Source organism: Coregonus lavaretus, assembly GCF_964263955.1.
Source record: "Coregonus lavaretus genome assembly, chromosome: 4".
In the NCBI taxonomy this organism is placed as follows: domain Eukaryota; kingdom Metazoa; phylum Chordata; class Actinopteri; order Salmoniformes; family Salmonidae; genus Coregonus; species Coregonus lavaretus.
In genome coordinates, this window is record NC_139991.1 from 66595970 (window position 1) to 66608158 (window position 12189).

Sequence of the window (12189 nt, forward strand, 5' to 3'; positions counted from 1 at the left end):
TTGCATTGGAAACACGTTATTGCCATATGTGGTGAACACTGACTCTCTTATAAATAGATTCATAGGCCTATTAATGGGTGTTTATATAAACAAATGAAACACAAAGGTAGCCACTGATGGTTGATTATTTAATTGGCGCGTTCGGTGTTCATCGGCCAGTGTAGAACCGGTGAAATAAATTATTTAAAACTACAAGCGCAAACTAGAGTTTATATCTTTAGCCCCGCCTATACAGGAAGTTATAATCAAAACGGGGGGGGGGAAGACGTGACTTCTTCCCCCAGCTGAAGGAGTGCAGTCGGCACAATAGCACAACGACAGCGAATTGGTAAAAGACACGAACGTCTACCTCGAACTTGCCAATTTTAAAATTGCAAACGTTGGTTCTGTTACAATAAAATTGCAAACGTTGGTTCTGTTACAAGGTTAGGCAATATTTATGTTTTACTAGAATTTAGATAACCTTTGTAAGATAAATTGCTTAGCCTCCAGCTGAAAATGTCAAACTGAAACTGGTCGAGTTATTTTGTGTAAACCAGTTTTATTGTTGCTAATCATTCATTGAATGCATAGTCTGAGTTGTGTGGGTGGTTCATTACAGTAATAATTGACAACTGATTCAAGGTAATCTGCACTCCTCACTGGCATGCTAAGAAGAGCAACTGCAAATGTGACTGTGAATTGTTGGAAAGGAAACATTGTAAAACTTGATCATAAGGTAATGGTATCTACCGATATGAACTAGTAACCATTTTTACATATTCTCTTGGTGCTTTCAAGACAACTGGGAACTCGGAAAAAAACGAGATTAAATCATGACGTCAGTGATCATCAGGTTGGAGTTCTAGAACGGTGGTTCCCAACCAGGGTTACTTGGAGCCCTGGGGGTACTTGAGATGAGAACATAGGCCTACTGGTAAAATGCACGTGAGGGTGTACATAAGGGGTACTCCAGGCAGAGCAAAATTCTGTTGAAAAAGTTTGGGAACCACTGGAAAGAGGCCCAAGTTCCTGACTTGGAATTCCGAGTTGGATGACCAGTCAAAATATTTTACCCAGTTGTTTTGAACACAGCAAACAATATAGCTTCAAAATGCTGGCATGTCAGACTGTCAATCCTTGCAGCCATAGATCTGTCAATGAATTTGAGAGTGGTTTCCCCAGCCCCATGCCTCAGGTGACCAAACAAAGTGGCAAGATCAGGCTATTGAAATGGCAGATTGTGGCTATTAAATAATATGATACAATAAGGAATTGTATGCTGTAAAGAGCAATGTGAAATCATCTACTTATTTCAATTGACTATTTAACAATGTAAATTAACATTTATTTAATTTCAGTTAATCATGTCACGCCAGCTACATGCTCGCAGAATCGAGGGAATCGACAAAAATATATGGTAATTTTACAGAATTATCTCATATGTGCTTGCCACATTTTATAGCATACATTGTTGTTTATCAATTGTTCTGTACTGACAGGGTTGATTTTACCCAGCTGGCTGCTGACTACAAGGCAGTGAATCTAGGCCAGGGCTTTCCTGACTTCCCCCCTCCAAGCTACATCCAAGAGGCCTTCTGCAAAGCAGTCAACGGAGGATGCTCAATGCATCAGTACACACGCGCTTTCGTAAGAAAAACACACAATTGTGTGTGTGTGTCACACACTTGATTTTACCTGAGCACATTTATTGTGGTTGACGTTTCGATAAAATAATTTTTTTCAAGACATGGTCTTTTTGTTTTGAAAAAGGTATTGTACCGAAACGTCGATCACAATAAATGCACAGAGGTAAAATCGTGTGTGGGATATATTTATTTTATTTATAATGTTGATCTTTGGGGCAGTAACTCCCAGCACCACAAATGAGATCATATTGGTAGTGGGTGTGTTAACGCTTCTATAGTGTGTACGTGCATGCCAGTCAGGGCTAAAATGTGTTTATTTTGTTCTTCCCTAGGGCCATCCCGCTCTTGTGTCGATCCTGGCCAAGTTCTTTGGTAGAGTCGTGGGACATGAGATTGATGCTTTTGAGGACATCCTGGTCACTGTCGGAGCCTACCAGGCTCTCTTCTGCACCTTTCAAGCCCTGGTCGATGAAGACGATGAGGTAACAGTGACTATGTCAACACCTAGACAAAGGGTGCAACTCAATACTTCGTTTTTACTGTGCATTTCATATCAGTCAGTCACTTCTGTCTTCTAGGTCATCATTATTGAGCCTTTTTTCGACTGCTATCAGCCAATGGTGAAGATGGCAAGAGGAAAGGCTGTCTATGTGCCACTGAGGCCAGTGAGTAGTGTGTTTTTAGTGTGTGTTTTTACAGACAATTAGATTTTTTACATACCTTTCATGGCACATTTCCTTTGGTGGGACAGTAAGTGCTAGCCTAAAGCTCATTGAGAACGTTTACATGCACATTAATAATTCATTATTAAACTGATTATGGCAGTAGGCAGATTATGCAATAGTCCTGTAAACACCTTACTCTGCTTATCTTAATCGGTGTAAGGTCAAAATTGAAGTAAGCATATGCCGATTAAAACACCTGGTTTCTGAGCAATCTTTAGAATTATTAAGACACGGAAACACCTTAATCGGCGTTCCAGCAGTGTATTTGATCTGCGCATGTGCTAACACCAGCTGAGTGAGCCTCCCTCTTTAGAGTGAGTGAAGTGAGTTTGGAACAAACTGAATGTTTGGGTCTTAGAAGTAGTTTTGACATACAAACTTTATACACTGGAACAAAGGGGCCTAGCCCGAACCATGAAAAACAGCCCCAGACCATTATTTCTCCTCCACCAAATTTTACGATTGGCACTATGCATTCGGGCAGGTAGCGTTCTCCTGGCATCCGCCAAACCCAGATTCGTCCATCGGACTGCCAGATGGTGAAGCGTGATTCATCACTCCAGAGAACGCGTTTCAACTACTCTAGAGCCCAATGGCGGCGAGCTTTACACCACTGCAGCCGGCGCTTGGCATTGCGCATGGTCATCTTAGGATTGTTAGGCTTGTGTGTGGCTGCTTGGCCATGGAAACCCATTTGATGAAGCTCCCGATGAACAGTTATTGTGCTGACGTTGCTTCCAGAGGCAGTTTGGAACTCGGAAGTGAGTGTTGCAACCGATGGCAGAATATTTTTTTACGCACCCTCGCGCTTCAGCACTCGGCGGTCCCATTCTGTGAGCTTGTGTGGCCTACCACTTCATGGCTGAGCCGTTGTTGCTCCTAGGCATTTCCACTTTTACAATAACAGCACTTACAGTTAACTGGGGCAGCTCTAGCAGGACAGAAATCTGACAAACTGACTTGTAAGAAAGGTGGCATCCTATGACGGTGCCACATTGAAAGTCACTAAGCTCTTCAGTAAGGCCATTCTACTGCCAATGTTTGTCTATGGAGATTGCATGGCTGTGTGCTCGATTTTATACACCTGTCAGCAACGGGTGGGGCTGAAATAGCCTAATCCACTCACTTGGGTGGCCACATACCTTTGGCCATGTAGTGTATGTCCGAACTCAGAATCAAATATGCTTCCAAAAAATAACATGGTCGCTGTGGTAGAACGTTTATTTTGATTGCTGATTTTCTGCATTTATCAAAGTGCCATCAGGTAGCCTGATTTCAGATGTGTCCATGTAAACATTTTAATCAAACTATTATATAAATCTATCTACAATAATCGCATTATTGTGTGCATGTAACCATACTCACTGATTTAGAGAAAAGTCCAGATAACATAAAGCTGAGGCTGTGTTGTGTGGTCCTAGAGAGTGGAGGGGGGCAAGGCCCTGACTAGTGCAGACTGGCTCCTATCGTCTGAGGAGTTGGCCAGTAAATTCAACCCACGCACCAAAGCCATCGTCATCAACACTCCCAACAATCCATTAGGCAAGGTGAGACACCCCACTGTATGGTGAGATAGACTTGTTTCAATGTTATCCTTGGGCTATCCATCCATTTCACATTGCGGGTGACATTCTCGTGGTGCAAAAGAGCACAGATCTGTGCAAAAATACCGTAAACCACGTTATAATCTGGCAGTGCAATTTAATTAGAAACTTCTGAGATTTGTGGTCTTCTGCACCATGAAAATGGCACCCTACATCACTGACTTTTCTCACCTCCCACATCTCATCTTTGTCACATAGGTGTATAAGAGGGAGGAGCTCCAGGTGATTGCAGACCTGTGTATAAGGCATGATGTGGTGTGTATCAGTGACGAGGTGTACGAGTGGCTGACTTATGATGGTGCCAAGCATGTGAAGATAGGTGAGGTACAGTTGATTCAATAGAGACAAGCAGCACAGTTTCTATAGCATGATGTAATAACCATGGTCAACGGTTGTAACAGTATGGTAATAATGCCCTGATACAACTAAATCCGCTAAATCTTATTTTGACTGTGTTTTCATTCAAGCCAGTCTTCCTGGGATGTGGGAGCGGACTGTCACGATAGGAAGCGGAGGAAAGAGCTTCAGTGCTACAGGGTGGAAGGTAGGTAATCCACTGAAATACTATGAACACAAACTATGATAAAGTTTTGAGGCACAGTGTCATATACAATCTATGCAATCCATATTGTGTGTATTGAATTGACTGAGACATATCTGATCCATATTGTGTGTATTGACTAAGACATATCTGATCCATATTGTGTGTATTGACTAAGACATATCTGATCCATATTGTGTGTATTGACTAAGACATATCTGATCCATTTTGTGCGTATTGACTGAGACATATCTGATCCATATTGTGTGTATTGACTAAGACATATCTGATCCATGTTGGGTGTATTGACTAAGACATATCTGATCCATATTGTGTGTATTGACTAAGACATATATGATCCATATTGTGTGTATTGACTAAGACATATCTGATCCATATTGTGTGTATTGACTAAGACATATCTGATCCATTTTGTGCGTATTGACTGAGACATATCTGATCCATATTGTGTGTATTGACTAAGACAGATCTGATCCATGTTGGGTGTATTGACTAAGACATATCTGATCCATGTTGGGTGTATTGACTAAGACATCTGATCCGTATTGTGTGTATTGACTAAGACATATATGATCCATATTGTGCGTATTGACTAAGACATATATGATCCATTTTGTGCGTATTGACTGAGACATATCTGATCCATATTGTGTGTATTGACTAAGACAGATCTGATCCATGTTGGGTGTATTGACTAAGACATATCTGATCCATGTTGGGTGTATTGACTAAGACATCTGATCCGTATTGTGTGTATTGACTAAGACATATATGATCCATATTGTGCGTATTGACTAAGACATATCTGATCCATATTGTGCGTATTGACTAAGACATATCTGATCCATATTGGGTGTAATGAAATGATGCTTGTGTTTCAGGTTGGCTGGGCTATTGGAGCAGGGCACATTCTAAAGCACCTGAAGACCGTCCATCAGAACTCTGTGTACCACTGTGCCACTGCCGCTCAGGTTAACAATTGATTTATGATGCTTTCTAAACCACTACTGTTGGTGTATAAAGACATATGACCTCACCCTTACTCTAACTTTCTGACTTATTTACTCTACTTACTCTTGCCTATTGAATGAGGAAGGTGAGCATGCTGTATGTCTTGCCCACAACTTTTAAATTGACTACAGTTGTCTTTAAATTCAGTCTGTCTGAATCTTATCTGAAATTGAATCGTTGTTTTACCTCTGAAAGTTAACATCCTCCAGCTCATGCTTTGGGTGGGTCGTTCACACTTGCACCATCTCAGGAGGCGGTGGCCCAAGGTTTCCAGAGAGAGTACGAGCAGTTTGGGACGCCAGAGAGCTACTTCCTGCAGCTGCCTGAGAGGCTGCATCACAAGAGGAAGAAGCTGGCCACCTGTCTGGAGAGTGTTGGCCTGCAGCCCATTCTGCCTGAGGGAGGCTACTTCATGATCGCAGACATCTCCTCTCTCAGTGAGTATTAGTGTACCAGTAAAGTGTGTTTGCTTGTATCTGGTTGTGTTACAATGTCGTTTATCTGTTTGTGAGTGTTGCAATGTGTGTTTTTCATGGATCCGTTTGTGTGACTGTAACAATGTTTCAGCTTCTTCATCAAATTTGTCTTGCTTAATATGGGCATATGAAGTAATGGATGAATGTTGCTTGATATTTCATAACTGTTTTTGTCTGGATGTTATGGTTTTTTCCAAAGAGGTTGACTTGAATGATCCAAGCACTCAGGGTGAAGCTCATGACTACAGATTTGTCAAGTGGCTCATTAAAGAGAAGGTAATAAGAGGGGAGAGGTTTAGGTTGAACTAAATATTGAACACATGTTGACATGATATGGATGATGCATAATGTAATCCTGACCTATGTGTTCTTCATAATGCAGGGTTTGGCCACTATCCCTGTCTCGGCTTTCTACAGCCCTGAGCACCGCAAGGACTTTGAAAACTACGTTCGGTTCTGCTTCGTCAAGGAGGACTCGACGTTGAACGCTGCCGAGGATATCCTCAGAAAGTGGAGGGATGGAAAATGAAGAAAGCACACAGACAACCCTTCCTGTTTTGCCTTTATCCAGCCTAGCTCAAATCAGGTGTTCTCAGTTGAACCGAGCCATATTCAGCACCTATGGATTTATTTACACTGTAGCACTGTAGGAATAGACCTCCATAGGAGCAAGTTATAAGGGATGTTTTCCTTTGTCAATGTACACTGAGTGTACAAAACATTAGGAACACCTTCCTAATATTGAGTTTCACCCATTTTTGCCCTCAGAACAGCCTCAATTCGTTGGGGCATGGACTCTACATGGACTCTTATCCAAAGCGTTCCACTGGGATGCTGGCACATGTTGACACCAACGCTTCCCACAGTTGTCAATTTGGCTGGATGTCCGTCGGGTGGTGGACCATTCTTGATACACCCGGGAAACTGTTGAGCGTGAAAAACCCAGCAGTGTTGCAGTTCTTGACACAAACCGGTTCACCTGGCATTTACTACCATAACCCAAATAAAGGCACTTAAATATTTTGTCTTGCCCATTAACCCTCTGAATGGCACACATACACAATCGATGTCTCAATGCTTAAAAATCCTTCTTTAACCTGTCTCCTCCCCTTCATCTACACTGATTGAAGTGGATGGTCATAGCTTTCACCTGGATTCATCTGGTCAGTCTGTCATGGAAAGAGCAGGTGTTCCTAATGTTTTGTACACTCGGTGTATAGCTACAATTCTGCGTAGTCAGTCACACACTCCCAGTTCTGATTGTTCTAGTTGGCTGCTTTACATTTTTTGTTCAAACCTGTCCTGATACGGTAGTAATCAACCGCTTACAGTAATCAATCCGTCCTCCATGGATGTGATCACCATGCAGAGTGCACTATAATTTTAGCGCATTAATGTTGATTTTATTAATTTTGTATAACTGCTCTGATTGACAGTCATGCACATTTTAAAATGAGACCAAGGGAAAGTTGCACATTGAATTTGCGGTCTTCTTTGGTAGACATCACTGTATTTGATGTCTTTCAATCTTTTCATGATTTTTTTATCATCAACTGGTGGTCTACTCCTTGAAGAAAAATAGTCCCAATGTATGATTATTTGCATAATACTGTATGCTGATGTTCTTGTCAAATTAAAAAAAATTTGAGCAGCTAGCTTTGAATGAGGACTGCTTTTTATTAAATAATTACTACACTTACCAGGTTTGTGTACATTACATGTTCAGAGCGATCATGGTTGATAAAGGATGGTCGAGGACTTTTATTTTTAAAACGAATTACGTGAACCGGAAGTATATGTCAGTGGTTGTTTTCACGTGTTGGTTGCAGGGAAAGATGACGGACAGCGTTGCATCGAAAAAGCCCAAATTGTCCTCTTCGCAGGTATTTTAAACTGGGGACTTCTCACGCTATCTTTTGATGTGTAAAAAAGGCAATTCGTGTCAGACACATAATCTTGAAATTTGATGTACTTTTACGATAACCATTTTACATCGGTTCGCTAGCTAGCATAATGCTAACTAACGTGGTGTGTATGTTATTGTTTTACAGGGCGAGGAGAGAGTAGATTGGAAGAAATGGAAAGCGGAACGTAAATATCCTTAATCCTACATTTTCTTTCTTGTGAAAAATGTGCCTAGTTAATCGCTATGGTTGAGGATTATTGGATATCGTGACATGCGCACTTTTAAATGCGGAATACACATTTCGATTAGATGCATTCAGTTGACTTCCTTTCCTACTATTTGATTTGTGAATCCATGTTTTTTCTTGAATAATAGGAAAAGAGGTCAAGAAGCAAATCAAAGAATCCAAGCTAATTCAACAACTTGACAAGCAGAAGGAAGAGGAGGAGGAGAAGAAGACTGAGGCAGCAATGCAACAGAGTCAGAGGGAAAACCGATCAGGTAATATTGATTAGGTTTTCACCCCACTGGTTATTCCACTATGGTCCCACTATCTTAAAAAAACAAAAACACATTACAATAAAATAATGTATGATTTTGACTCCAGTATCTGTAACCCTAGGACGGTCGTACACAGTGAGTGTGGCCCTGCCTGGTTCTGTCCTGGACAATGCCCAGTCTACAGAACTCCGTACGTACCTGGCTGGACAGATAGCCAGAGCCTGCGTCGTGTTCTGTGTCGACGAGATCATCGTATTTGACGAACAAGACGAGGATGTCAAGTAAGACCTCTGTTTCTATGCATCTTATTTTAGACTCATGTCTTTAATAGTTTGATGCTGTTGTAGATATTAGGTCTTGACAGTGGCAGTATAATGATACTGATCCACAATGTTGTTTTATTTCACAGGACTGTTGACGGAGAATTCAATGGTGTCGGCAAGAAGGGTCAAGCCTGCATTCAACTGGCTAGAATACTCCAGTTCTTGGAATGCCCACAGTAAGTACTGCATTGACTTATAACAGACTGTCAAATGCAGCTGCCGTGTTAATCCTCTTCCTTTTGTGTTATTTTCCAAGGTACCTGCGCAAATCATTCTTCCCAATGCATAAAGATTTACAGTATGCCGGTGAGTGAGTAGCTGTATAACTCAATCTCCATTCCTGGTTTTCCCAACCATATAATTAACATATGTCATAGTGTAAACATTATAACGAATGTTCTAGTACAGCCATAATTGGCCCTAACTATGTGTTGGTGCCTCCCCACCCAGGCTTGCTCAACCCTCTGGACAGCCCTCACCACATGAGGAAGGATGATGAGTGTGAGTACCGGGAGGGAGTGGTCCTCGATCGGCCCAGCAAACCAGGAAAAGGCTCCTTGGTCAACTGTGGAATGTGGAAGGTGAGCAGATGTCTCGATATGGTGATAAAGTACGGTAATGTGCCATAAGAAGAACCATAGGTCAACGGACCGAGAAAGCTGTGTGCTTATATTGAACCCCAACAGGAGCAGGACGTGGTAGAGGACTGATGTCTTTTTCTGCTACTTTTAGGAGGTACAGATAGATAAGCAGCTACAGTCGGGTCTCAGAGTCACTGTCCATATGAACAAAACCCAGAATAAAGGTAGGTCTACATCTGTACATCCAACTCAGTTGTTCCACTGAAACTGATCTTTGATTCCATGAATAGGAGCTTCAGAGAAGTACGTTTCAGTTATTTACTTACAAATATGATGCCGCCCTCATAGTTGCACAATATTTTGTGTGTGTGTTTACACAGATGGTAGACTACACAAAGGGGTGGTGGTGGCGCCTCACAAGCCACGAACAGAGGGAGGTCTGTACTGGGGCTACAGTGTTCGCCTGGCCTCCAGTCTAAGTAGGTGTATTCTTTACATATCCTCCACAACTGGAGACATTCTTTTCAATTTCGTGAGGTTGAGATTTTCATTCAATTTGACGAGTCTCACCTTACCAAGTGTTGATTGGATTGCAGGTAATGTGTTCACTGAGTGTCCACATAAAGAGGGCTATGATCTGACCATTGGAACATCTGATAAAGGCGGAGATGTTGACAAAACCTCTCTTTCTCCATTCAAGTAAGTTCAGAGTATGAGGGCGAGAACTACAAAATGCAAGAAGGTCTGGTGGAAGACCTGTTTACATATATTACTATAACTTTTCTTTGTTTTATATGGTAAACATAACTGGTACCGTAGAATCTGTCAGGAAATAATGGTGCGTGGGTTAACGAGCAGCAGTAGTTCTGGTGTTTGGGTTTTTCATCACTGGTTATTTGGACATATCACAATTTCGCAGGTGTTGGCATTTTTCGAATTTCAGAAGAGGGGACATTTGGCCCATAGGCTTGTATGTAACTTGCAAAGAGAGAGGGGGTGGAGCTCCTCGTTCTGGTTCCGCTCCTCGTTCTAGCATCTCTTCATCCCTGCTCTTAACATGTATGGACCCAGAATCGAGCAGCTGACCAATTAAGCAAGACTTTAATTCTGGGTTACCGAGATGATATATGGCCTAAAACTTTGTTCTGTTTCTCTCTCCCCCTCTCTCCCCCCCTCTCTCACTCTCTCTCCCCCCCCTCTCTCACTCTCTCTCCCCCCCTCTCTCACTCTCTCTCCCCCCCTCTCTCACTCCCCCCCTCTCTCACTCTCTCCCCCCCACTTTTTCTCCCCCCCACTCTCACTCTCCCCCACTCTCCAGGCACATGTTGGTTGTGTTTGGTGGTCTGCAGGGCTTGGAGGCCAGTGTGGACGCTGATCAGAACCTGGAGGTGACGGACCCCAGTGTCCTGTTTGACCTGTACCTCAACACCTGCCCCAACCAGGGCAGCAGGACCATCCGCACAGAGGTGAGTGGGGAACAAAGAGGAGTGTGTAGCAGGGGAAGACAGAGGATCGCAAACTGTCGTTCACATGTCTGCTGTAGGTCACTGAGTTATTCCCTGACCAGGAAAGACACTGACAATGGAACATGGTTTCCTTACATCAGGGGTGTCAAACTCATTCCACAGAGGGCCGAGTGTCTGCAGGTTTCAGTTTTTTCGTTTAATTTAAGACTTAGACAACCAGGTAGGGGAGTTCCTTACTAATTAGTGACCTTAATTCATCAATGAAGTACATGGGTGGAGCGAAAACCCGCAGACACTCAGCCTTCCGTGGAATGAGTTTGACAGGTGCCCTACATGGTAAAGGAAAAACTTGGGCCCTTAATGTCATATCGGCTGGGAGTTCAATCTGACTGGTCTATTTTGTTTCTTTGATCCATCCCATGTGTAATCCACAGGAGGCCATCCTGATCTCGATGTCCAGCCTGAGGCAGAAAATCACAGCCGCATTTCCAGACGTGTCGACTGGTTCGTAACAGGAAGTGGCCACTGACAAACCATCACTGAGAGGCAGTCTAAAGGATCAACGGGACTATTAATAATTCACGCCTTTGGGGAACTGGGTGAAGCTAACTGACCCAGATGATTTAATATTTATATACTTCTGGGATCAAATGAATGGACATTGCTGGGATCATTGTGTGCTGTAAGCGTCTTTTATTAAAGGATAGCGGATCACAGCACAAGTGAAGAAGAACCCACTGTCTTGGCCATGAGACCTCATCCTTGGTGGTGTTTCCCATCTAGAACAACTGTTACTCTCTGTCTTTGGTAGCTTTTTGCTAGTTAAAGCCAACGCTAGCTTTGCCTTATGTTTCTACTACCCCTCTGTATAGGATTCCAGGTGAATTAAGTCATTTATATGCATGTTTTTTTGTCATTTGTTCTCAAGACACACATTACAGAACATACATGAAGATTAAGTTGCTCAACACAATGCTAACAAATAATGCAATACATTATTTTAGTAATGCTAACAAATACTGCAATACATTTTCGTAATACTAAATACTGCAATACATTATTTTGAATCATTCAAACTCAGACAGCTGCATGCCTAGGGATGTCAGAAGTAAAGGGTCAAACATGACGAGGCAACGTTTGTCCGTGTCATGGTTAGACGGGATAAAACAACTTAGTATCTAATACAGCACAGTTGCGTGAATGCCTTACAGAAGCTCACACACCCCTACATTCAACAGGCATGGTGTGATTCTATTTGCTTGGCATGAACCAACCTAAAGTACTATAAATGTAAGCTTGTGTTCTGATGTTGGTATTTTAACTGTTAATACTTCTAAGCCATACAAGGTTTGATTGGATACGGTAATGCGACAAACATGTCACTGTTAACTTTAGCCGTACTGTCT

The 12189-nt window shown here is 42.3% G+C and overlaps 1 protein-coding gene across 1 annotated transcript; it reads left to right on the forward strand.

Moving 5' to 3' along the window:
* The first annotated feature begins 269 nt into the window (after window positions 1-269).
* Window positions 270-11686, forward strand: LOC311127520 (uncharacterized protein). The gene is made up of 25 exons (XM_084159342.1): window positions 270-425; window positions 625-718; window positions 1341-1399; window positions 1482-1629; window positions 1961-2110; window positions 2207-2293; window positions 3775-3900; window positions 4156-4276; window positions 4425-4501; window positions 5401-5490; window positions 5781-5967; window positions 6206-6282; window positions 6389-6517; window positions 7659-7889; window positions 8058-8097; window positions 8288-8413; window positions 8535-8694; window positions 8823-8912; window positions 8993-9042; window positions 9187-9317; window positions 9469-9541; window positions 9698-9796; window positions 9914-10016; window positions 10636-10783; window positions 11218-11686. The coding sequence occupies exons 2-25, from the start codon at window positions 647-649 to the stop codon at window positions 11293-11295; spliced, it is 2652 nt and encodes an 883-aa protein (XP_084015468.1). The 5' UTR covers window positions 270-425; window positions 625-646; the 3' UTR covers window positions 11296-11686.
* The last annotated feature ends 503 nt before the right edge of the window (window positions 11687-12189 follow it).